Source organism: Impatiens glandulifera, chromosome 2, assembly GCF_907164915.1.
Source record: "Impatiens glandulifera chromosome 2, dImpGla2.1, whole genome shotgun sequence".
Lineage (NCBI taxonomy): Eukaryota > Viridiplantae > Streptophyta > Magnoliopsida > Ericales > Balsaminaceae > Impatiens > Impatiens glandulifera.
The window spans coordinates 3,962,328-3,987,381 of record NC_061863.1 but is presented as its reverse complement, the minus strand read 5'-3'; the positions used below and the strand labels follow the sequence as shown (position 1 = coordinate 3,987,381).

Genomic DNA, 25,054 nt, shown 5'->3' with positions numbered 1-25,054 from the left:
TCAAAGTCAAACTCAAGTCGAGCTTTGATTGAGCGGCTCACATAGCCCTATTTGAGAGAACATTTTCCGGTGTTGTTTGTAACCCTCGGTCAAGGATAATTTTTATTGTCGCTCAAAATATTTGTAGATTATTAATTATCATCTAGAGGGTTGTTTACAATCTTCGGTCAATGATAATTTTTACTACTGCTTAGAATATTTGGTAAAAAAAATCCGACAAATTTGTTTTATTTCGTTACTCATTATTATAGATTTTTAGGATCACTCATAAATAATGACAAGATTGTTTGATTTAAAAAAAATATATAATTATTATAAATATGTTATATTATTTAATTTATAGATTTTTATTCAATTGTTTTGATTTTGTTTACATTATTATTATGTAGTTTAATTTTTGATATTTAAAAATTAATTAATTTTCCAAAAATAACTAAATAAACATGTATGCAATTGTTGTTTTCTTGTTTATGGTATTTTTAATAATGTTTATATTATTATGTTTAATATATAATTATTTAAAAAAAAAATATATATCTTCAACTTTTTTAAAATACTATTTATATATAGAGATAAATATATGATTAAATAAATAATAATTTGTATTAATTATTTTTTCATATCATATATTTCTTTTAACATCAACTAAAATAATTTTATTTAAAAAAGAATATTAAATTTAAAAAAATTTATTATAAAAATTTAACGAATTAAAAACTCAAATAATTTTTTTTAGTGGTTCAGAAATTTGGATTGATACGGTTTAGAGACTCACATATTTGGGTAATCATCCCAATTATAATTATTGTTTGTGAGAGAAGTCGTTAACTTTAAATGATCGTAATCATTATCATTTATAATGCTATTATTATGACGTTTTCTGACAATTATTTCAAAAAATTAGGGATCAGAGTTAATCGCTCGAATACTTACAAGCTCGATAATCTATTAAGTAATTTATTTATTTATTAATATTCTATTTTTTCGTTGTCCTTAAATAATTTATCATTTTTAATACATTAACTTTCTTTAAAGAAAATATATATTTTTTTAAAATAATCATGAAAGAGATATTTGACCTCTTATTCATTTTTTTCACTTTAACTAATATGATAAATTTTAAAATTCAAACCCTAACTTCAAAATTAAATATATTAAAATAAATAAGTATAAATAAAATTTATTATATTTTAATTATTAATGTATTTTGAGGGTTGAAGTGGAACTAATAATATTAATATTAATATGACAATGAATGTAAGGATAAAATTTAATTATAAATAATTATTTAAAATATAAGAACAATTTAAATAAAAAAATTGATTAAAAAATATTAGACTTGATGTAAGAAATGAAAAAAGATTGTGAAAAAATCCACTTGCCAAACAGCCTTTTAAGAGAGAAAAAATATAAAAATAAATAAATAGAAGGTATGGTAGTGTCACGTGGTTGGTGTAATTAATAATAATAATAATAATATGACAATGAATGCAAGGATAAAATTTAATTATAAATAAGTATTTAAAATATAAAAAAATTGATTAAAAAATATTAGACTTGATGTAAGAAATGAAAAAAGATTGTGAAAAAATTCACTTGCCAAACAGCCCTTTAAGAGAGAAAAAAATATAAAAATAAATAAATAAATTGAGGGTATGGTAGTGTCACGTGGTTGGTGTATATCACGTTCATAAAAATACTACTAACCCGTGTGACTGTGTTAGATGGGCGGGCCGCCACCAGACCGTTAGGATTTGTTAATGAGACATAAATGATTTGTTTAATAAATTAATTATAATACTATTTGAACTAAATCAAGCATATAATATTTTTAATTTAAACATTTTTAAAAACAAATTGGTGTACTATAAACTTGGAAATTAACAATCAAATTTATTTATTCTAAAAGGATAGTGATTTTATTTTTTTTCTTTAATCACATAATTCAATATATTAATTAAAATATTATATATATATTTTTATTTTACCATTATATATTAATACTATATTTTTATCAAAAAAAATTTATGTCTCCTCAAAAAATTACTGTAAATAATTATTTTTTAAAATAACCTGGATTCGAACTAAACTTAATTGATTCGATAAAAAAAATAACTAAATCATAAATTTATTTAAGAAAAAATGGTTTGATCCTGATATTTGAAAAAAAAAAATTCTAAAATATATATTATTATGTTTATTGGGTTATAACACTAATGATAGAACGAGTTGAAAAGAACTGACCCTTATTATTTGGTAATGTGGTTTGAGAGAAAGAAAATAACATTAATAATAGAAGTAAAATAAAATTTTCAAAGTTTTTTTTTTGTACCACCTATAGGGGAGACGAGGATGGAAAACTTTAATTAAATTGTGAAATTTTTTTTTTATTTTTTTTAAGGAAATGATGATTAAACTCATCCAGACTCGTCTTAATCCTTATATTTCAGGTTTGAGTCCGTCTAATCGGAACCTAATTATTACATTGTCTTGATTGGCTTATTTCATGTTTAGTGATATGAATCTTTTGCGATTTTCATTAGGCATCGTGGTTTTGCTTTGGTCGTGAAGACATTTTAGTCTGTTTTTATTAGAGTTTTGATTTTAGTCCGAATTTTCCAAATCTTGATTTTAGCAAGGTTGTTGGGTATAATTTATCTTTCCAATTTCTTTCTTAAACTTATTATTTCTTTTATATATTATTTTAATGAAATGAATGTTGAAGAAATATTTATTATTTTAAAAAAAGACTAGGTAATTCGTTTTAGTTGTATTTTCTTTAGTTTTGTGGTTTGTTTTCAACTTTTGCCTATTTTCTTATGTGGGGTTGGTTTTCAAACCTTAATAATGTTATCATAATATTTAATATTATATTTTCTTTGTTACCTAATCAAGATGAAGAAGATGATAAAAAAATATTTAAAATAATAGTGTAACGTTAAACACAACTAAAACTCAATAAATATCCATCAATTTTTTATAATCTATTAACATCACTTTTATAAAGGGTTTATATTTACTGTCATTTGTCAAAAGTAGGGACATCACAAATAATTTTAGACTTAGCAATATTAAGAATATGACATTATTCATAACAAAGTTAGTTCAAATCTCCAATTCAAAATTCTAAAAAAGAACAATTTCATATCACTAAAGAAGTGAAAAAAAACTAATCTTGCTCATGTAAATGTTGACATTGATGTTTAAGTTATAGCCTTGTTTGTTTATTATATCTCATTAGAATAATCAACCCTAAAAAGAGGGAAAATTGTTTGATTATAGTGAAAAATCAAACCAAACAAAGCAGATGTTGACTTCCTCCTATAACAAAACCTAACCTGCATGTGTATATGGTTTGGTAGGGGATGCAATTTGCCTAATTTGTTTGGTAAACATATATTATTATTTGATAATGATTAAATTATATTTTTAAATGATTTTTTCTTTTATAATCAGTTAAAATATATTTTAAGATTAAATTTTAGAATATGATGTGCAATATTTGAGAATATTTATGCTTTTTATTCAGCAAATTTATTTTGGTCCAAGAAGACCACAAATTGTTGTACAAATTTAAACTAAAAATGGACCAGAATTGTTTTTTCAATACTAGAATAATAAAACACCTTTAATTTATTATATGAAATTTCATAGCCCTAATTTTAAAATGCGAATTAATGGGCTTGGAATTTTAGAAATTTTGAGAACAGTTAAAAATTGAAATAGCAATCATGCTAAAATGAACTTAATATTTAATTTAATTTCAATTTAAGAATCTTAATTTCAAACTCTAGAAGAGTTGGTACTTAGTATTATTAGGAGGAGAATTGATGTTATCATCAATCTTACTCATGAAAAAATGAAACATTAAAACATGTGAGTTCACTATAAATTTTAGAATCTTAATTTCAGTTTAAAATTAATATAATACTTCGATTTCAGTTTCAATACCTAAATAAGAATGTTGAACAAATCCAGCAAGATCACTTTGCTAAATTAATCAAGAAAGCAAATCGAAAGCAAATCGTAGAGAGAAGGCAGATAAAACTTATCAACTTCATTGGTCAATCGGTTATCAAAGTTACAAAGTGTTAATAGGCTAAAACCCCCAAATTAGTTTTACTAAACTAACAAATAACCCTTACACTTTACATATATTACAATTTCAATCAACTTAAAACATTATATTAAAATATTAACATATACTTATTAATTTGTATTACAATTACAAATTTACAAATCTTCTTGATCATTTAGCTTGATACTCCCCCTCAAGATGCACATCTTGTAAAAACAATTGCGATCGAACAAAGATGAATTGTGGATAGTCCAAAGCCTTTGTAAAAATATCAGCAATCTGCAATTTAGTGGATATGTGCTGCAATTTTATAAAACCAGATAAAAATTGATTTCGAACTACATGACAATCGATGTCTAAATGTTTTGTCCGCTCATGAAATACAGGATTTTCTGTAATATGAATGGCTGCCTGATTATCACAATGTAATGTAATGGGTAATTGAAGAATAATTCGGAAATCATTAATAAGATAGGAAAGCCACTTAATCTCGCAAACTGTCACAGCTAAGCTACGATACTCGGCCTCGACTGAAGAACGAGATACAGTGGGTTGTTTTTTTGTTTTCCAAGAGATAACTGAATTTCCAAACATGATACAATAACCTGATAATGATTTTCTTGTTTCTAGACATGAACCCCAATCAAAATCAGAGAATGCATCAATATGTAGTGAATTATCAAATGGAAAAAACAGTCCCAAAGAGATTGAACCCTTTAAATATTTAACCAAATGTAAAGCTGCTTCCCAATGACAATTCATTGGTTGATTAACAAATTGAGACAATTGTTGTACAACAAATGTAATATCTGGTCTAGTATAATTAAGATATAACAATCTCCCAATAAGTCTCCTATATTTAGAAGGATCTGCCATTATATTCTCATGATCATTGGAAAATTTAATGCCTTTGATCATGGGTATTTTAGTTGGTTTACAACCCATAAGACCAACATCACCAATAAGATCGAGAATGTATTTCCTTTGATTAACACAAAAACCATTATTGGTTTGTGCAATTTCAAGACCAAGAAAGAACTTGGCTTTCCCAAGGTCTTTTATGGTAAATTTAGAATCAATAAAATTATTTACCAAAGAAATTTCAGTCAAATCATTTCCAGCAATAAGAAAATCATCAACATATATGAGCAAAACAGTGATACTAGATTTAGAATGTTTAATATAAAGACAATGATCATGTTTTGATTTAATAAATCCTATTGTAGTCAGACTTAAAGAAATTTCAGCATGCCATTGTCTTGAAGCCTATTTTAAACCATATAAATTTTTATTTAGTTTACAAACAGGTTTTTTTTAATCAGAATGTACACCCTCAGGAAGTTTCATATAAATTTCCTCATCAAGATTGCCATGAAGAAAAGCATTATTGATGTCAATGTGATGTAAATGCCATCGTTTAGAGGCAGCAAGTGCAATTAAAAAACAAACTGTAACTATTTTAGCAACAGGTGCAAAACATTGATGGAAATCAATTCCATCTTTTTGATTAAAACCTTTAGCTACTAAATGTGCCTTACATTTGTTTAAACTGCCAACAAAATTTAACTTTATTTTGAAAATTCAGCGACAACCAATGGCCTTTTTTCCTTTTGGTAAAGTTGTAATTTCCCAAGTATGATTATGTTTTAGAGCTTCTAGCTCACGTGTCATGGCTTGAATCCAATCAGAATTTTGTGAAGCCTCTAAAAATGATTGTGATGTGTAAGTATGATCAACATTAGAAAGAAAATTAATGTATTCACAGTCTAATAGAGAATTTATAAAAGGATAAGTGTTAGGGGTGTATTTACTGGAATTTGTGGATTCAATCTCAACATGATTTATTTCAAAATCTTTCAACTAGGAGGGTGAATGTTTTTCCCTAGTACTTCTTCTATTTTGATAAACATGATGAGAATCAATTGAATTAGGTAAAGTAACAATATGATCAGTTGATAAAACAGGTTGGTCATCAGATAATTGTAAGTCAGATTGAGAAGAATGTTCAAGCAAATCAAGTGGACTGTCAGAAATAACTTCATGTGTTTTATCATCATCAAAATGTATTTCATTATAAAAAATAATAGATGATTCACAACTATTTGGAGCAGATATTGTATAATGTGAATTGTCAGTTATATTTTGATATGGAAATATATCTTCATAAAAAACAACATCTCTCGAAATAGTAACAATACCGTTATTAATTTCATAAACTAAATAGCCTTTTTGATCAGATGGATAACCAATAAAAATACATTTAATGCCACGATCTTCAAATTTGGTTTTATGCGGCAAAACATTTGCAATGTAACATAAACATCCAAAAACTTTAAGATGATTATATGAACAGTTATCTTGATGTAGCATAAAATATGGTGTTTTAAAATCCAAAAATGAAGATGACATTCTATTAATTAAATAAGTTGCAGTAAGAAGAGAGAAAAACCAGAATTTAATATGAAGTTTGGATTGATTCATCAATGACCTTGCCACATTAATCAAGTGTCTATGTTTTCTCTCCACAACACCATTTTGTTTTGGAAAATAAGCACAAGTTTTTGATGAATGATACCTAAAGAATTAAAAAATATATTGAATTTTGAATTTATAAATTTAGTACCATTATCACTTCTTACTATTTTAACTGAAGATTCATATTGATTTTTCACCAAAGTAATAAAATTTTTCATGTTTTCAAATACACATGTTTTATCTTTGAGAAGAAAAATCCAAGTGCATCTACTATAATCATCTACTATGGTTAACATATAAGAAACTTGAATTATTGAAGGTTCCATATAAGGTCCCCAAAGGTCAACATGAATAAGTTCAAAACATTTTTTTTGAAACAGAACAACTATCAGGAAAAGGCAATCTTGACATTTTTGAAATGGAACAAACTTCACAATGGTGTATCTTATTTCTCAAACCAGGGTAGACATTATTCATGACTTTAGGAGATTGATGACCAAATCTATTATGCATTCTAATACAATCAATAACAGAAGATGAAAATTCAGTAGAACTACTATGAGAAATGTCTGTAGAACAATAACGAAGAGAAGAGAAAAACAAATTTCCAATTTTCTTCCCAAGCTGAAATTTGTTGACCAATTTACGGTCCTGCAAAATACATTCATCTTCATCAAATATGCACATCATGTTCTCATATTTAATCAATTTTTCTACTAATATTAAATTGTATTGGAAGTCTTTTGTTATCATGACATCTTTTAGCACTAATCTTTCATTTAGTTTCATATCTCCTAATTCAACTATTTTTTTTAATTGATCCATCCGCTAAATATAGGATCCTTACTTTCTCAAGTTTTATAATATTAATGAGCAGTTTTCTAGTATTGCAAACATGACTGCTTGCTCCTGAATCTATCAGCCACATTATGTCATTGTTATCATCATGATATGTGCTCATACTGTGTTCAAATGTAAATGCATAACAAGAATCATAACAGGTTAGAATTTTAGTGTACTTACCTGCACTATACTCTGAAGTTCCTACTGCTACCTTCCCTTTTCCTTTTGAATTTGACTTACACCATTCTTTGAACTGTTTATATTCCGTTCCAGTAACCTCTACATGTTCTTCAATGTCATCCAATGGAGAATTTTCCACATTTGTTGTGTTGACAGCAACCTGTTTTTTTCTTGATTGTTTGAACCACTCTGGATATCCAAGCAATTTGAAACAACCTTCTTTTATGTGACCTTTTAATCCACAGTGAGTGTAGATAGAGTTCTTGTAAGGTTTGAATTTTTTAGCAGGTAATTTTGAACTTCCTTCAATTTTCTGATTCTTGTTGTTCAATTCTGTCTTCTCTTTCACCATCATTGTAGTGTATTCTCCTTTACATATGCTAATATTCCTCTTAGTTTCAACATTAACTAGAATAGTAAATGCCTTATGAACTGAAGGTCATGGATCATAGGCTAACATATTATCCACGACATGTTCATAAGAGTCATTTACTCCCATCAGAAACTGAAGCAACTTTGCTTCTTTAACATCTTGCGCTACTTCACTTACAAACTTACATCCATAACAGTTGACAACATCTGATCTATCACAGTTGCACTTTCTTGCTGGCTTCAAATGTGCAGTTTCCTCCCAAATCAATTTAACTTTGAAATAATGCTCAACAATATCAGAAGTACCTTGTTGAATAGTGGATATATCCTTCCCTTAACTGAAAACGTCTTGGTCCGTTGTTGCCTTTATTGAGTTATGGAGCCTGCACTTATAATAAACTCTACATTATTAATTAGAGTTTATTGGGTTTATCTTTTTTTGGTTTTGGGCTTGGGCCTGACCAAAGTTATTTAGGTTTATTACCTGAATGTTTACCCTATAAATATGTAATTATTAAGGGTTTACATTGTGTAGACAGAATTCTAAAGAGATAAAGTGTGAGGCAAAAACTCTGTATTCATTCTTCTTCTTCATAGTGAAATCTGGTGGTGGCTGAAGTGGATGTAGCTCAATTTGAGTGAACCACTATAAATCTGTGTGTTCTTGTGTTCTTCTTTCTTGTGTTTTTTACAGATTGTTTCAAGCTGGTCGGATTTGGGAGATACAAATCCTAACAACTGGTATCAGAGCAGCTAGGCTAGATCTGAGCATTGGAAACAATGGCAAGTGAGAACAGTATAGGACATGAGATTGGAAGATTTGATGGGACAGATTATGCCTTCTGGAGAATGCAGATTGAAGATTATCTCTATGGAAAGAAGCTTCATGTTCCTTTGAGTGAGAAACCAGAGAAGATGGATGAAGCTGAATGGAAACTCCTTGATAGACAGGTTTTAGAAGTTGTCCGATTGACGCTAGCCAAGACGGTTGCTCACAATGTAGCAAAGGAGAAAACCACCATGGGTCTGATGAAAGCTCTTTCTGATATGTATGAGAAACCATCTGCTAACAACAAGGTACACTTAATGAAAAGACTCTTTTACTTAAGAATGGTTGATGGTACTTCTGTCACTACTCATTTGAATGAATTCAATACAATTGTGAATCAACTGCTATCTTTTGAGATTGATTTTGGGGATGAAGTTAGTGCCCTAATTTTGTTAGCATCTCTACCAAATAGTTGGGAACCTATGAGGGCAGCAATTAGTAATTCAGTTGGAAATGCTAAACTGAAATTTGTTGAAGTTAGAGATCGTATTTTTGCTGAAGAGGTTCGTAAAATTGATTCTAGTGAAACATTCAAAGGTTCTGCTCTGAATGTGGAAAACAGGGGAAGAGGTAATGATAGAAATTTCAACCGAGGTAAGAGCAGATCTATGTTAAGGAGCAAGAGGAGTCAGTCCAAGTCTGGGAGGACATTTGAGTGCTGGAATTGTGGTAAACAAGGTCATCTGAAAAGGAATTGCAAAGCACCAAAGAAAAACGGTGATGCTAAAAATGATGCAGCCAACGTTGTTACAGAATCTGTCACTGATGCGTTACTTCTATGTGTTGATAGCCCGATAGATTCATGGGTTTTGGACTCATGAGCGTCTTTCCACACCACTGCTCACAAAGAATTAATGGAGAATTATGTGGCTGGAAACGGTGGGAAAGTTTATCTCGCAGATGGTGAGCCACTGGATATTGTTGGCATTGGTGACATCAAATTGAAGATGGCAAATGGTTCTGTTTGGAAGATTAATAAGGTGAGACACATTCCAGGTTTAATGCGCAATCTGATTTATGTTACACAACTTGATGAAGAAGGTCACAATTTCAGTTGTGGAAATGGTGCGTGGAAGGTGACTAAAGGAGCAATTGTTGTTGCTCGAGGTCATAAAACTGGAACGTTATACACGACTTCAACTTGTAGAGAAACAGTTACTGCTGTAGTTGATGACTCGAAGAATAGTGAGTTGTGGCATTGCAGGTTGGGCCATATGAGTGAAAAAGGGATGAAAATTCTTTTGAAGAATGGACAGATTCCAGAACTGAAGTCTGTTGAACATCAGTTATGTGAAAACTGCATTCTTGGAAAACAGAAACGGGTGAGTTTCTTAAAGATTGGGAAGAAGCTCAAGAAAGAAAGACTAGAGTTGGTACACACTGATGTGTGGGGACCTGCACCTGTTTCTTCTATTGGCGGATCATACTACTATGTGACTTTTATAGATGATTCAACAAGAAAAGTATGGGTTTACTTTATGAAGCACAAGTCTGAAGTATTTGATATTTTCAAGAAGTGGAAGGCTTTGGTTGAAAATGAAACAAATCAGAAAGTTAAGTACTTGAGATCCGACAATGGAGGTGAATATATCAATCTAGATTTCAAAGAATATTGTGCTGTGAATGAGATCAGTATGGTGAAGACTGTTCCCCGAACGCCTCAAGAGAATGGAGTAGCTGAACGAATGAATCGAACATTGAACGAGCGCGCTAGAAGCATGAGATTGCATGCAGGGCTGCCTAAAACCTTCTAGGCAGAAGCTATTAATATTGCTGCCTATTTGATAAATAGGGGACCCTCTGTTCCTCTTGAATTCAAAATTCCTGAAGAAGTCTGGAGCAATAAAAAGGTAAACCTTTCTTATTTGAAAGTGTTTGGTTGTTTATCATATTTTCATATTAATGAATGTGATAGGAGCAAACTTGATCCAAAGTCTAATAAATGTTTTTTCATTGGCTATGGTGATATCGAGTTTGGCTATCGTTTCTGGGATAATCAAAATCGGAAGATCATTCGTAGCAGAAATTTTATCTTCAATGAACAGGTTCTCTACAAAGATTGTGTTGGGAAGACATCAGATGATGATTCCAAGTTGAAAGAGACTAGTATAGTCGATTTAAGAGATTTTTCAGCTGAATATATACCGACTGTCGAAGAAGAACAATGTGTTGTTGAAGATGAAATCGTTGAGAACGTGGCTCCAGAGGTAAATCAGCAAACACCGGTTATACAGTTGAGAAGATCGTCAAGAAATCGAAAACCAGTTGAGAGGTGGTCTCCATCTCTGAACTATATCTTGTTGAAAGATAGAGGTGAACCTGAATGCTATGAGGAAGCAATACAATCTGATGAATCGGTTAAGTGGGAGTCTGCGATGAAAGATGATATGGACTCTTTGATGTTGAATCAGACTTGGGAGCTCACTGAGCTACCAAAGGGAAAGAAAGCACTTCACAACAAATGGATCTTCAGGATTAAAGAAGAACATGATAAAACCATGAGATACAAGGCAAGGTTGGTTGTGAAAGGATTTCAACAGAAAGAAGGTATTGACTACAATGAAATCTTCTCTCCAGTTGTTAAATTGCTGACAATTAGAACTATTTTGAGTTTGATTGTGAAAGAAGACCTTTATCTTCAATAAATGGATGTCAAAACTACTTTTCTTCATGGTGATCTAGATGAAGAAATTTATATGCGACAACCAGAAGGATTTGAAATCAAAGGAAAATATGAGCTTGTGTGTAAGCTTCAGAAGAGTCTGTATGGTTTGAAACAGGCTCCAAGGCAATGGTACAAGAAGTTCGATAGCTTCATGAAAAGTAACAAATTTTTGAGGTGTGAAGCTGATCATTGCTGCTATATCAAGAGATTTGATAAATCGTACATTATTCTTCTTCTCTACGTTGATGACATGTTGATTGCTGGAGCAAGCTTGTATGAGATTAACAAGCTCAAGAAAGAGTTGTCTGAAAAGTTTGCAATGAAGGATTTGGGTGCTGCTAAACAAATCCTTAGGATGAGAATTTTCAGGGATGAAGAAGTTCTCAAGCTTTCACAAGAAGAATATGTGAAAAAAGTTCTTAGCAGGTTCAACTTGTATAATGCAAAACCAGTTACTACCCCTTAGCTAGACACTTCAGACTATCTAAAGATCAGTCGCCTTCAACAGAGGAGGAGAAAAATTACATGGCCACTGTTCCGTATGCCTCTGCCATTGGTTGTATTATGTATGCGATGGTTTGCACAAGACCAGACATAGCACATGCAGTGGGAGTTGTTAGCAGATTCATGAGCAACCCGGGTAGACAACATTGGGAAGTAGTAAAGTGGATACTACGATACTTAAGAGGAAGTACGGGTCTCGCTTTGTGTTTTCGAAAGTCTAATATGGGTTTAGAAGGATATGTTGATGCTGACAATGGTGGTGATGTTGATAGTAGGAAGAGCACAACAGGGTACATTTATACTCTGGGAGGTAATGCAATCAGTTGGGTATCAAAATTGCAGAAGATTGTTGCTCTTTCTAGTTGTGAGGCAGAGTATGTTGTTGTGACAGAAGCTGCTAAGGAGATGATGTGGTTACAACCCTTTTTGCGAGAATTGGGTCAAGACTATGAGGGAAGTGTGTTGCGATGCGACAGTCAGAGTGCCATTCATTTGGCAAACAATCCTGTTTATCATGGCAGGACGAAGCATATACAGGTTCGTTATCATTTCATCCGGTCAGCTTTAGAAGATGGAGTATTAACTCTTGAGAAGATTCCCGGGAGTGAGAATCCAGTTGATATGTTGACGAAAACTGTGACAAATGAGAAACTGAAGTTGTGTGCAACATCAGTTGGTCTTCTTCATTAAGACACCGAATGGAAATCCACTACCGATCGAGAGATGATGAAGTTAGTCTCCAAGTGGGAGATTGTTGAGTTATGGAGTCTACACTTATAATAAACTCTACATTGTTAATTAGAGTTTATTGGGTTTATCTTTTTTAGTTTTGGGCTTGGGTCTGACCAAAGTTATTTAGGTTTATTACCTGAATGTTTACCCTATAAATATGTAATTATTAAGGGTTTACATTGTGTAGACAGAATTCTAGAGAGATAAAGTGTGAGGCCAAAACTCTGTATTCCTTCTTCTTTTTCATAGTGAAATCTGGTGGTGGCTGAAGTGGATGTAGCTCAATTTGAGTGAACCACTATAAATCTGTGTGTTCTTGTGTTCTTCTTTCTAGTGTTTTTTACAGATTGTTTCAAGCTGGCCGGATTTGGGAGATACAAATCCTAACAACCTTCATATGTACTTCGAATATCTTTCCATAGTTGTTGAGCAGTTACAGCATTCTGGAAATGAATTTTCAGGTTTTGATCCATAGTGTTCATTATCCAGTTTCTCACCATAGCATCCACTAGCTTCCATTGCATTACTCCATCTACATCTAGTGGCATCTTACAAGATCCGTCGATGAATCCGAGCTTCATTTTTGCCTCCAATGCTAGTCTAATACTTGTACACCACTCATAGTAATGAGATCTTGTTAGTATAGAATTAGTAATTATTGCACCTGTGATGTCTCCATTTTGAAGAAGTAGTGGATCGGTGTTGCATTTCCTCTTGTTCGCCATTCTCCTCTTCAATCGAATCTCTGTTTCTTGATCTGAGTTTGAAGACGACGATCCTTCGCTGATAGTCAAATTAGGGTTTGAAATCTTCACTTATTGATTCTTGTCGGTTGAATCACTATCTTCTGAGTTTGAAGAAAAATATGAACCATGCTCTGATACCATGAACAAATCCAGCAAGATCACTTTGCTGAATTAATCAAGAAAGCAAATCGTAGAGAGAAGGCAGAGAAAACTTATCAACTTCATTGGTCAATCGGTTATCAAAGTTACAAAGTGTCAATAGGCTAAAACCCCCAAATTAGTTTTACTAAACTAACAAATAGCCCTTACACTTTCCATATATTACAATTTCAATCAACTTAAAACATTATATTAAAATATTAATATATACTTATTAATTTGTATTACAATTACAAATTTACAAATCTTCTTGATCATTTAGCTTAATAAATGTCGTCTTGTCGAAAAAAAAAAAAACATATAGGCTATTTAATTTTATTGATAGCAGACGTTGAGTTAATTTTGTTCAGATTTTTTGATCAACTTTATTTGTGATATATATAGGATATTTTTTTATTATATATATTCTAACGTCCAAATTATTTTTATATTGATTTCCCCCCTCTAATGTAATATGTAACATTTATAAAATATAAATACATGACATAAAATTAAATAGATATGCACTAATTAATATTGATAGTAAATATAAAATTAAATGACTAAGATAAAACATTCTTTAATAATTTAAAATTTGAGAAAAACTTAATACATGTCAGTAATCAGTATCACTGTTTATTGGGCTTCAAAATTGGGCTGATCTTTAGACTTATGTAGTCCATGAAATTATTCTAACTAAGAACCCTAGGTCCCTAACCTTATAAAGATGTAAAAATAAACATATTATCAAATGAAAATTAAGAATTTCAAGCAGAAACTCAATATGAAAGAATGGTTAAAACACATCATTTTTTTAAAATAATTTCTTTTTATGACATATATTAACTCATACCATTAATTAAATTGAAATTGAACATATGTTTGTATTAAAACTTTAGAGAAAGATAATGACTAATTTAGATAACTCTTAAATTAAGTTAAATTATTATAAGATTTTACGATTTTATATAATTTTATTTTATAATTTTATGATAAATAAATTTATTTTTATAATTTAATAAATTTATGTAATTTATTTTTGTAAATATCACTTTTTTTTAGTGTTTTTTATTATTAATTTTATATTTAATTATATATAATAATATATAACTAATATTCTTTTAAATTAAATTCTTATAATTTGAAGTAAAATATTAATTTTATAAATTTATATTTAATGGGGTGTGTGTTTGAGTTTTTAATTGGTTTAATTATTATTATATTTTGGTATATTTAAAATTTATATTGAATAAAAATAAAATATAGATATTTTAGTATTTTAGTTAATAAAAATTTAATCGTAAAAAATATTAGTCACATGAAGAATGAATTTATAAAACAAAGAATAAAATTTAAAAAAAATCATATAAAACTATTTAAAAATATTGGAAAACAAAAGAAGAATTTGGACTTCAATTACACCAACTTTCACTAGAGAAGAGTCTTAATATATTTCAAACTACCCTTAATTTTATTTTTATTTTTTTTATTTTTTTATAACATTTATAAATTTTGAATTTAATTTTAAAATCTTACAATTTTAATTTAAGACTTCTGTAAATAAAATGATAAATTAGTTAAATTTGTATGATTTTAAACTTTTTATTATAAGATGGTATGAGTTTGTATCATTTCAATTTTAGGATTTTATAAAAATAAAGTAAATTTATATTTATAAATTTAATTTGTTTTTATTAAAATAAATGAACCCATTTAATTAGTTTATTATTCTGGTAACACATTCACAATTTTAAATAAATTTTTAATTTTATGAGTTTATAAATAATCAATAATATCAAATAAAATCTTAATTGCGAGTAACTTATTTTAGTCCTTGAATCTAAATATTTATAAATAATTCACTAACAAAACATTATTTGTAATAATCTTACTTTTGGTTTAGGCTACCATAGTTCCTAGTTAGAACAAATGATAACTCCTGATGAATTATTATCCATATAAAAAAATACTTATTAAGTAATTGTACTAAAACTTGAATTTAAATTTGATCATAATTTGGGTGATAATAGACTTTTATATATATCAAAATTTTCCTATAAACTAATATTACCGGTTAAGTTTGGATTGAGATGGACTTAAATTTACAATTTTTTTTAATATAACAAGGTGAGATTCTTATTAATTTTTTGAGGAGTGACAGGGAGGGAATTTGAGGGAGGGAATGAGGAAAAGAATGATGTGTTGAAAAAATGATAAAAGGTGAGAAGAGAGAGAAATTTTGTTATTTTTTTGGCTAATCAAATTACGTCACATCATTCCCTTCCCCATTCTCTCTCTCAAATTCCCCCTCCCAATCATTTCTCTAATTTTTTTCATTTTAATTTACTATTTGTTTATCTAATTTTTAAAAAAAATAAATAAAGACGATATTTATGGGATTCTCTATAACTTTTATTTCTTTTAACCTTTAAAAAAACATATAGATGTAATAAATTAATATAAAATTAACTTAGATTAGTTGGTTAATTATATTAGCATTATATGTTTAATGTTTAATCCTTAAAAATGCATATGTTGTAATTACCCTTAGACTAGCCCTACCCTGAATCCTTATACTCAGTGGAATCGAGTACTCCACTGAATTTATACTCAGTGGAATCGAGTACTCGACTGAATTTGTATTATATATACTTGAACTCGACTGGTTGACAATTCAAACTATTCAAGCTTGATTTTTTTTTTACAAGCTCATCAGTACAATAATAACCCTATCAATGATAAAGACAATATTACATGGATTGTGGAGGATCGATTTACTCCTTATATATAAAAATATAAAAGATATAATGATATATATATATATATTATAAATATAAATGTTTATAAAATGATCTACTCGAACTAAAAATATAAATCTCGAACTCGAGCTCGATTTCAAAATCGAACTACTCAATTGACTCGAAACACTCATGAACATCTTGACTCGTTTATCTCCTAACTGATATTAATACACTCGTTTCCTTTATAATTTTTTCAAAATTTTCTTCAAGCATGTCCCAATTTTTTTTAAGCAACACTAACTTTAATTTTTAGATTCTTTTCCTGTATGCTATTATTAAAAAAAATTGTTTGGTTGAAACTCTAGTTCTCTCTAAAAGCTTTTTCTTTATGTTTTTCTATAAAAAGTTAAAAGAATAGTGTTATGAAGTGGATGCAAAGAAAAGAAGCTCTTTTATACCTTTCCTTTGTATGTGAGCAAAGATATATACTCATTCTCTTTTCATCTTCCTAACCCATTTAAATCACATGATCATTCATATATATCTAATTTCTATCCAGCCTAGAAAAGGATGGAAGAAGAAGAAGAAGGAGGTTTAAGGAAGAACATCGCCGGAATAATCAGTCGAGCGGAGATCGACACAACGCCGCCTTTCCGATCAGTGAAGGAGGCCGTTACCTTGTTCGGTGACAAAGTTCTAGCTGGAAAGATTTATCTCAATAAGCCCAAAGAGATGGTAATATTATTCATTACTATTAATTAATCATATTTAAAAACTGGGATGTTTTCAAAACTGTTATTTTCATATGTTAATATTCTTTTGAATTTATTTTACTTTTGATTTTTCTTTATTTTTAATCTTTCAATTTTGTAATCAATTTGTTATATTTAGGTTAGGATTCTCACTTAATTGTTTTTTCTTCTAAATTTAACTAGAGAAACATCAATGCTATGATTTAAACAAAAATAACCACATTTATTATATAATATGTTTTTTTCTACCTTTCTTTCACTTTTTAAGTTTTATAAGTATTTATATTTAGGTTAGATTCTCACTTTTTAAGTAAAAGAATTTTGTAAGTGAATTTGTTTTCCTTTATAACTTTTTATATTTGGATTCAATTCTAAATTCTCACCTAAAAGAAATCAAAATTTAAATGGAGAAATATCAAGATTATATTAGGTTTCTCCCACACAAAAAAAAAACATCTATACTATTTTTTATTTATTTACGACAATATTTTTTTTCTTCCTTTCTTTCATTTTCCATTTTTTTTTAACTAATCTGTTATAATTATTTTCGATCCTCACTTATTATTATTATTTTTTTTCAGTGAAGAACCATCAATACTGAATTTGTATTAATTTTTTTTAAAAATATATGATTTAATAAAAAGTTAACCATTCATTTATATTTTTTTTTTCAAATTTTGTAACTGAGTTGTTATATTTAGGTTCCATTCTCACATCAAAAAAGAAATTAAATTTAAGTGGATACCAACTATTCATGGATTGTATTAGTTTTCTCAAAGAAAAAACTATAATTTTAAAAAATAACCGTTCATTTATATTACTTTTTTATTTACTACAATATTTTTTCTTCTAAAAATAGCATTAACTGTTTTTGTGACGAAATAATCAAAAAGAGATAAATTATTGTCAATGTCATAATTTATTATATGTGTTGTTGATTTTTTTTATAAATGTCCCACTTATAATGTAATATAATCGTGTAAAAAAAGTATAATAATTTTGTTAGTTGAGTTTATCTAGATTGAGATCGAAGAAAGTGACGAGGAAGAAGGCGAGGGTTCATCTAGGTGTGGCTCATTGACAACCGAACTATATAAGGCAAAACAAAGTCTCTTAAAAGCTAAGGAGGAAAGCTTGCTTATGAAAACTTGCATATACTCATTACAAGAAGAACTCGAGAAAACGAAGTTTGAACTCAAACAACTAAAGGAGCACGAAGAATCAGATGATGCACAATCAATAACGTTTGAAAATGATATTGAAGATCTCAAATGTATCGAAGAATCTTCCGAGTCAATTACTCAAACAGTCTCGATTCACGAAGTTCAAAAGAAGAGATACGTTACTTTTGCAAATTGTCCTTCGCTTGCTAAAGTCATAGTGCCAAACTCGGACAATGATGTTCGCGACTCGGTTTTGGAGAGGCTAGGTTCTCTTAAAAAGAAGAATAAGAAACCATTGATCCCATTAATTGGTGGATTTTTCTCTAAAATGAAATTAAGCTCCAAAAAGTTAGCAACTTCAAGAGCTTAATTAACTATCAACTAAAAAAGATAATGCATATATACTTGAAAACTAATTGCTTCATAAAGTAATTTTCATCATTTATTCATTTATTTATGTTTTCCTTGAGGTGATCATAACATGTAAAACAATCAATCCATAACTGAAGAGTTTTTTTTTTATTTCATTTCTTTATAAATATTGCTAATTGTGATAAACATTTTTTTGATGAGTTTAATAGATTGATTGGGATGAGTTTTATATGTTCCTAAACGCTAAAAAAGTTACAAAATAAAATCTCATTTTAACCTATAATTATTTTTTTTTAAAACGCTGGGTTCGCTGCTCCTATGGAGTGCGACTAATCCCCGCGGGTTAAGCAAATAGCCCGCAAACACACTTAACCATTTAACCAGGCGCAGAACTTGCCGCCCGACGGGCTCGAACCCAAGACCTCATGGAGGCATGAGGATATCCACCTCTTGCATTGTTAGTTGTGGGTCATAGGGCGGGCTTCGAGCGGGTGCTGCTAGGCTAGAAGAGATGATTAACCTATAATTACATTATCATCAATATGTATATTTCATTATTATATTTTATTACATTATATATCAAAATAAAAAATATTTGACTCTCACATCTCAATGATAAATTGCAAGAACTCATCAAAGTAGTGAATACTAGTGTATATCAAATTTATGAAGAATAATATCTTTAGGATATATTTTATGGGTTATTTCTTTATTAATCCTAAAAATGAGGATAACATAAATAAATCTGAAATAAAATAAAATGAATGAAATCATCATGCCCAAATGAAATGATAATAACATAAATATCAACTAAAAGAAGTATTATAATGGTTCTCTAAAACACTTTCCTTTGAGGACTTGTTCAAGAACTCAATGCAATCAGCAATGGCTTCATTATAATGGGAATTTGAACAATAATGTGACAAGCTGCTACTTGAAGTCCTTGGCGGGTCGGATACTTCTTCTATCGATCTCCTCGTGAAATTACCAAATTCAGATGAGACAGGCACCCGACTCTTCGATCTTCTTCGAACCGAAGAATGAGTAGGAGAAGAATTAGGTGATGATTTGGAAAAGATGAAGAAACGCATTAAGATGCGACGGATCTTGCCAAAGGTGGCCTTCATTTGAAAGAAGTTGAAAAAACCTATTTAGATTTCTAATAACATGTTGTGGAAGATCGATGATTAATATATATGGCCTTGTAATATGAGTTGGTCAAGATCATGATGATTATTGATTATGATCTTACTTGTATATGAATGAATGCTTTCACTTTGTGCATGACATTTTAACTTCTCTCTATAGAAACAATCTCTAAGAAGCTCAATACTATCATTGTGTTTCTTTGTATGTTTAATTAATAATACTCATGACATAGTACATATGTTGAGTTATTAGTAGTTGATTAATTAATTAATAATTGTGAACTAAAATGATTAATACATAGCCAGAAGAAATACAAACATTTATGAAAATCAAGTTGAATGAAGCGAAGTCGGTAATGAGGTTTCAAATTCAAGTGAATTTAAGATCATATTAGAACTTAGACCTTGAAGATTGTATTTTGTTTAGCATCAATTTTGTTGGAAACGATCCCGATGTTTCAAATTCAAATGGATTTAAGATCAAATTAGAACTTAGACATTGATGATTGAGATTTTTTTTATTTTGTTGAGTTGTATCTAGTTTTGATGTTCATACGGTTTAACTCATGAAAATCATGTCATAACTTTGTTTAACATAGTTTGATTCTCATTGAAAACAAGGTTATGATATGCTATATTAGCCTATTCTAAATGACTCTTATAACTTTGATTATATATATATTGTTAACCAATCCTAATTTGTTACTAAATTTTGTTTATTTTAAAATAAATTAGAATATTGAATACATATTATAAATATGAAAAAGTTATAAATAAATCCATGCAGGGTTCCTTTTGATAACTTTGACTTGAAGAAAAAGCAGATAGCCTAATGATCTAATTCCATGATGACATCTTTTCATTCACAATAAACCATTCCATACCATAATTCATTTGGGGCCCCAAATTATATGTTGTGTTTTTAGGTTTGAAAAAAGGGTGGCAGGTGTCGCCACTACAATGGGTCCTGCCCGACCCAGACAAGAGCAAGACCCAATGGACCCCTTTTGAGGTGACAAAAACCTTAAACTTTTCGAACTGATTCACTTAAGAGCATTGTGTATAACCGCAATCAAAAGAGTCAAAACTACAATGGGGGTCCTCCTTAACGTCGATTGAGAAGGGATGAATACCGACCCCAAACGAGGACAAGACCCGATGGACCCCCTTTGGAGGTGACAAAATCCCCAATTTTTTCAAGGATGAATGCCCAACCCAAACGAGGACAAGACCCGATATTGACCCCTTTGGAGGTTACAAAAACCCTAAATTATTCTAACTGATTCACTTCAGAGCATTGTGGATAACCGCAATCAAAAGAGTCACAACTTTCCTCAATAGAAAGCTCATACTCATAAACCTTCTCAATTCTCATTACATAAACAAAAGACTAACTTAAGATTTAACCATAATAACATCAAAAAACAACCAAAAACCTTGGGTAAACAATAATTTTCATATAGCGGTTTTTAAGAAGACAGATACAAGTGAATCTGACCTAAAAAAAACCCAACAATCATATCCAACTGTTCACAGTATAGCAAATATAACTTAAAAAGAAAACCAACACACTTCTTGTCCAAAAAAAATAAGTATATAGGCTATAACTGTTATCACCAATTCAATAATTCACCATTTCCACAACAAGTTCATAGGTAAAGTGAATAGAACTTACCACGAAGCCAACTTAACCTCATCTGGTTTCCATTGAGAGAAAGAAATGACTCTCTAAGATTAGAGTCCTCAAACAGATTCAGAGCAGAATAGTAAAGAGGAAGATCAACTCCATCCATCTCATCCAATGATTTCACGCAGTTGGTTATCGTGAATCTATTTTCACGTTTGTTAGCCTTCGCACCCGCCAAAGATTTTGATGCAGAAACCATCTCCATCATAGCCTTAGCCATCGAGTCGCGATTCTCTTCGTCCTTTCTTATCTGCTCAGAGGAGTAACCGTTCTCCGACGAATGTTTCCTTTTACGATCATTTATTATCTTCACGATACTTTGAACAGAACAAGGCTTACCCGCCTCATGAGGATTCTTCGGAATCGGAGTTCCATTTTCTTGACCAGAGTCTCCATTAGCAAGAACTTCCAATTCCTCAAAATGACTTGATTGGGCGTACTTTCCATCTGTACCAGAATCTGAAAATATGACACATAGTTGCTCATAAATGGGACAGTCCTTGATCTTGGTTGTTGTCACTTGTTTTGTTTGGGCCTTTAAGTAAAAAAAGGAAGAAAAAACCGGTTAAAAGAAAAATTACAAATAGAAAAATGAATTGAAATGTATATATATTATATACCCCTAGATCATCCCATAAGTCAAAACCGACGGAGCAAGCCTCCTCCATAGTAAAGCTATTCCTGACTAACGAAGATTTCACGCTGTCATAGCGTACACGAAGAACGTCCAGATGTTTCCTCAACTGTTTGTTATTGAAATTGAGATCGGTTCTCGCGTTGAACTCGTCGCGAATGCGTGTCCATGCTTTCTTGTCGAAAACGCTGTTTGGCCTGTTGGTCTGTTGAATTTTCTCGACCACCAAATCTGCAAATATTTTATCGAGGGCTGGTGTCCATCTAGTTCTAGATCTCTCTTGCTTGGATAATTCGGTATCCATCTGTGAATCCATGATTGCTACTGTTCAAGAAAAATTGTACAATGAGAAAAATGCATACAATAAATAACTAGGGGAAAAAATAGGTAAGATATTTGTCATAGTGTTACATGTTATAATGCAAGAATTTTGTAGACATCAGTAAGCAATATGTCACAAATGTAAACAGAAAATGCAATAGCATGTTGATACGAAATGGAGACTAGGGTTCTGAAGGGTCAATCACACGACGACACACAGCTGGCGAATTAAGAATATTAAGATATTTCTTCGTGTGATAGGCCCTTTGGAACCCTAGTCTACATTTATGATGCTTCCTATCTTGGTAGTAAATACTGTCTCCCAGGTCTTGTTTGATGAAGGGTTGTCCGAATAAACCCTTATTCCATAATCAAGCATTTTATCTATCAAATCTTCAACCAAATTACCTCGTACTTTTTTCCTTTATAACATTTTAAATATTAAATACAAACAAGGCTGTTTACAAAATATAGGTTTATTTCAAAAAGCAACCTACATCAAAAAAGTTCTTGATGTTGCTTTTATTAAACACAAAAACCAAACTTTAATCTCATGAAATAGAGATTGTATCAAAGATTTCTTTTCTTTTAGAAACATACCTTGCTCATACTCCCTACCTAATGTTATAGTTTTCTCATGTAAATTTCTTCATTTAATTTTCCATGCAAAAATGTTGTCTCGATATCATTTGTTTGAGCTCAAAGCCTTGTTATACTATAATAACTATTAAGGCTATGATTGATGAATTTGCCCTTATGGTAAAACCTTTTGCCACTAACATTGCCTTGAACCTTTTGAAAATCCATTTGCATTCTATTAGTTCCTTTCCTTTAGGCTCTAAGAGATTAAATTCTTCTTTTTCTTTTGAAAATTTTGGGAAGCTTCAACATAGAACATTCTCCGTAGGAATCGAACTTGAGATTTCTTGGTCTCTTAAAGTAAGACTCTTCTAAGATTATTGACATTGCTTAACTCACATTATATTAAGTCACTTTCTTGATATCTAGATAAGAGGTTACAAGTCTTAGAATACAATCTTAGATTTCTATTATCAATCAAAGAAATCTGTAACATTTCTAACAACCTCTTATAATCACACAAACAACATTGAAAACACAAGAATCTATCAATGAAATAATCCCTAGTTCAATCACAACCAACCAATAAACTCTGTTCATGAAACCTTGAATCAATTTTCACACATAAACAGACAGTAAATCATAAATCGTATATCTATCTAAGGACAACTGCGAACGCATCATATTGATCTTAATTGAATTATGACGGAATCAGATAAGAAAATTGAAATCTAAAACTCATCGTTGAAAAGAGATTCGTAATCTGATGATGAATTGAGGAAAGAGATTGATTTACCTGTGAAAGGAAGACCGTCGAACGGCATCGGAGAAGTAGAAGGTTTGCTTCTACAAGACAGACAGACAGCCGACAGATAAAACCAAACCAAAAGCCTAAAGCTTACGTACGAGCTTTCTCTCTCATCTGCGATTTTCTGGTCTCAAAGAAAATGGAATTTAAAGACCTATTTTTTATATATAAATATCTTACTTATTTCAATTTATTATATTTAATTATTATTATTATTATTATATTCATTTAATATTAAAGTATTTTAAATGATAAATAAATTCAAAAGTTTTATCAATAGATTCTTAATATTTGACTTATTATATAGTGACTTTATTTTTTTCTTTATCCATACTAAATAAATAAATTATTTTAAAGTAAAAGTTGTTTGAAAATAAAAAGGAGACTAAATGTCATATTTAAATAAAAAAAAATATCAGAAGTATAATAATATAAAAAAGAAAGTTAATTTGTTTTGTTTGATATATATTTATATTGTTTCAAGATTATTTGAATATTACACAAAATAAAGTATTTTTTGAATTAAAATTTCCTACATCATTATAATTTTTAATAAACATACAAAAATATTTTTATTTTTTTTTGTATAATCAAATCCGGATCATAAATATATGAAAAAAAAAATTAGTCCCAATATTGTTTTACTTGAAGGAATATTATTAAAATTATTCTTGTCTCGTTAAATATTTTATATAAATATATAGTATAGTTTATTTGTAATAAGAAAATAATAATAAATCAAAAAAATTTTAAGGCAACTAAAATCAGTATGTTTGTGTATGAATTTACTTAAATTTTCTAAGAAAATAATTCTATTAAAGATTACTACACTATAAATAAATATATATAATATTTTTTTATAAGGTGTAAATATATAATTTTCAAAGCTAGTAAAATCACATGATCATATATATGTATATAATTAAAAATAATTAATCTATTGAAAACAGTATTTTTAATTAAATTATGTTGAGTATAAAATAATTCACATACTTTTCTAATAATTTGACCTGGTTTGTCTTTTTCTTTTTTATTTGTCAATTGTTATATAAAACTTATTTAATTTATACCATTATTTTTTTTTAAAAAAGTAGTACAATTGATCTTTAATTGAATTTAAGAGATTCATTATGGAAATTGAACTCCAAAACAATCTATTAGACATATTTTTTACTACTTGATTTACTCTAATAAATTAAATTATTACATATTATATAATATTATATAGGCACAAATGTACACTAACAAAAAAAAAAGTCACTTTAAAAAATATGTAAAGAAAATTAG

The 25,054-nt window shown here is 29.5% G+C and overlaps 2 protein-coding genes across 3 annotated transcripts; one reads left to right on the top strand and one right to left on the bottom strand.

Moving 5' to 3' along the window:
• Nucleotides 1-16,872: 16,872 nt before the first annotated feature.
• On the top strand, nt 16,873-18,745 carry LOC124927657 (WEB family protein At3g51220-like). The gene is made up of 2 exons (XM_047468113.1): nt 16,873-17,038; nt 18,076-18,745. The coding sequence occupies exons 1-2, from the start codon at nt 16,874-16,876 to the stop codon at nt 18,586-18,588; spliced, it is 678 nt and encodes a 225-aa protein (XP_047324069.1). The 5' UTR covers nt 16,873; the 3' UTR covers nt 18,589-18,745.
• A 2,420-nt stretch (nt 18,746-21,165) lies between these two features.
• On the bottom strand, nt 21,166-23,905 carry LOC124925591 (L10-interacting MYB domain-containing protein-like). 2 transcript variants are annotated; one of them, XM_047465636.1, is made up of 3 exons: nt 23,756-23,905; nt 22,046-22,383; nt 21,166-21,960 (listed from the first exon to the last, which is right to left on the bottom strand). In XM_047465636.1, exons 1-3 carry the CDS (start codon nt 23,781-23,783, stop codon nt 21,388-21,390), a joined length of 939 nt encoding a protein of 312 aa, XP_047321592.1. In that variant the 5' UTR covers nt 23,784-23,905; the 3' UTR covers nt 21,166-21,387. The 2 variants fall into 2 exon arrangements, with proteins under 2 accessions (XP_047321592.1, XP_047321593.1); XM_047465637.1 differs by having other exon boundaries at nt 22,046-22,380.
• Nucleotides 23,906-25,054: the final 1,149 nt, after the last annotated feature.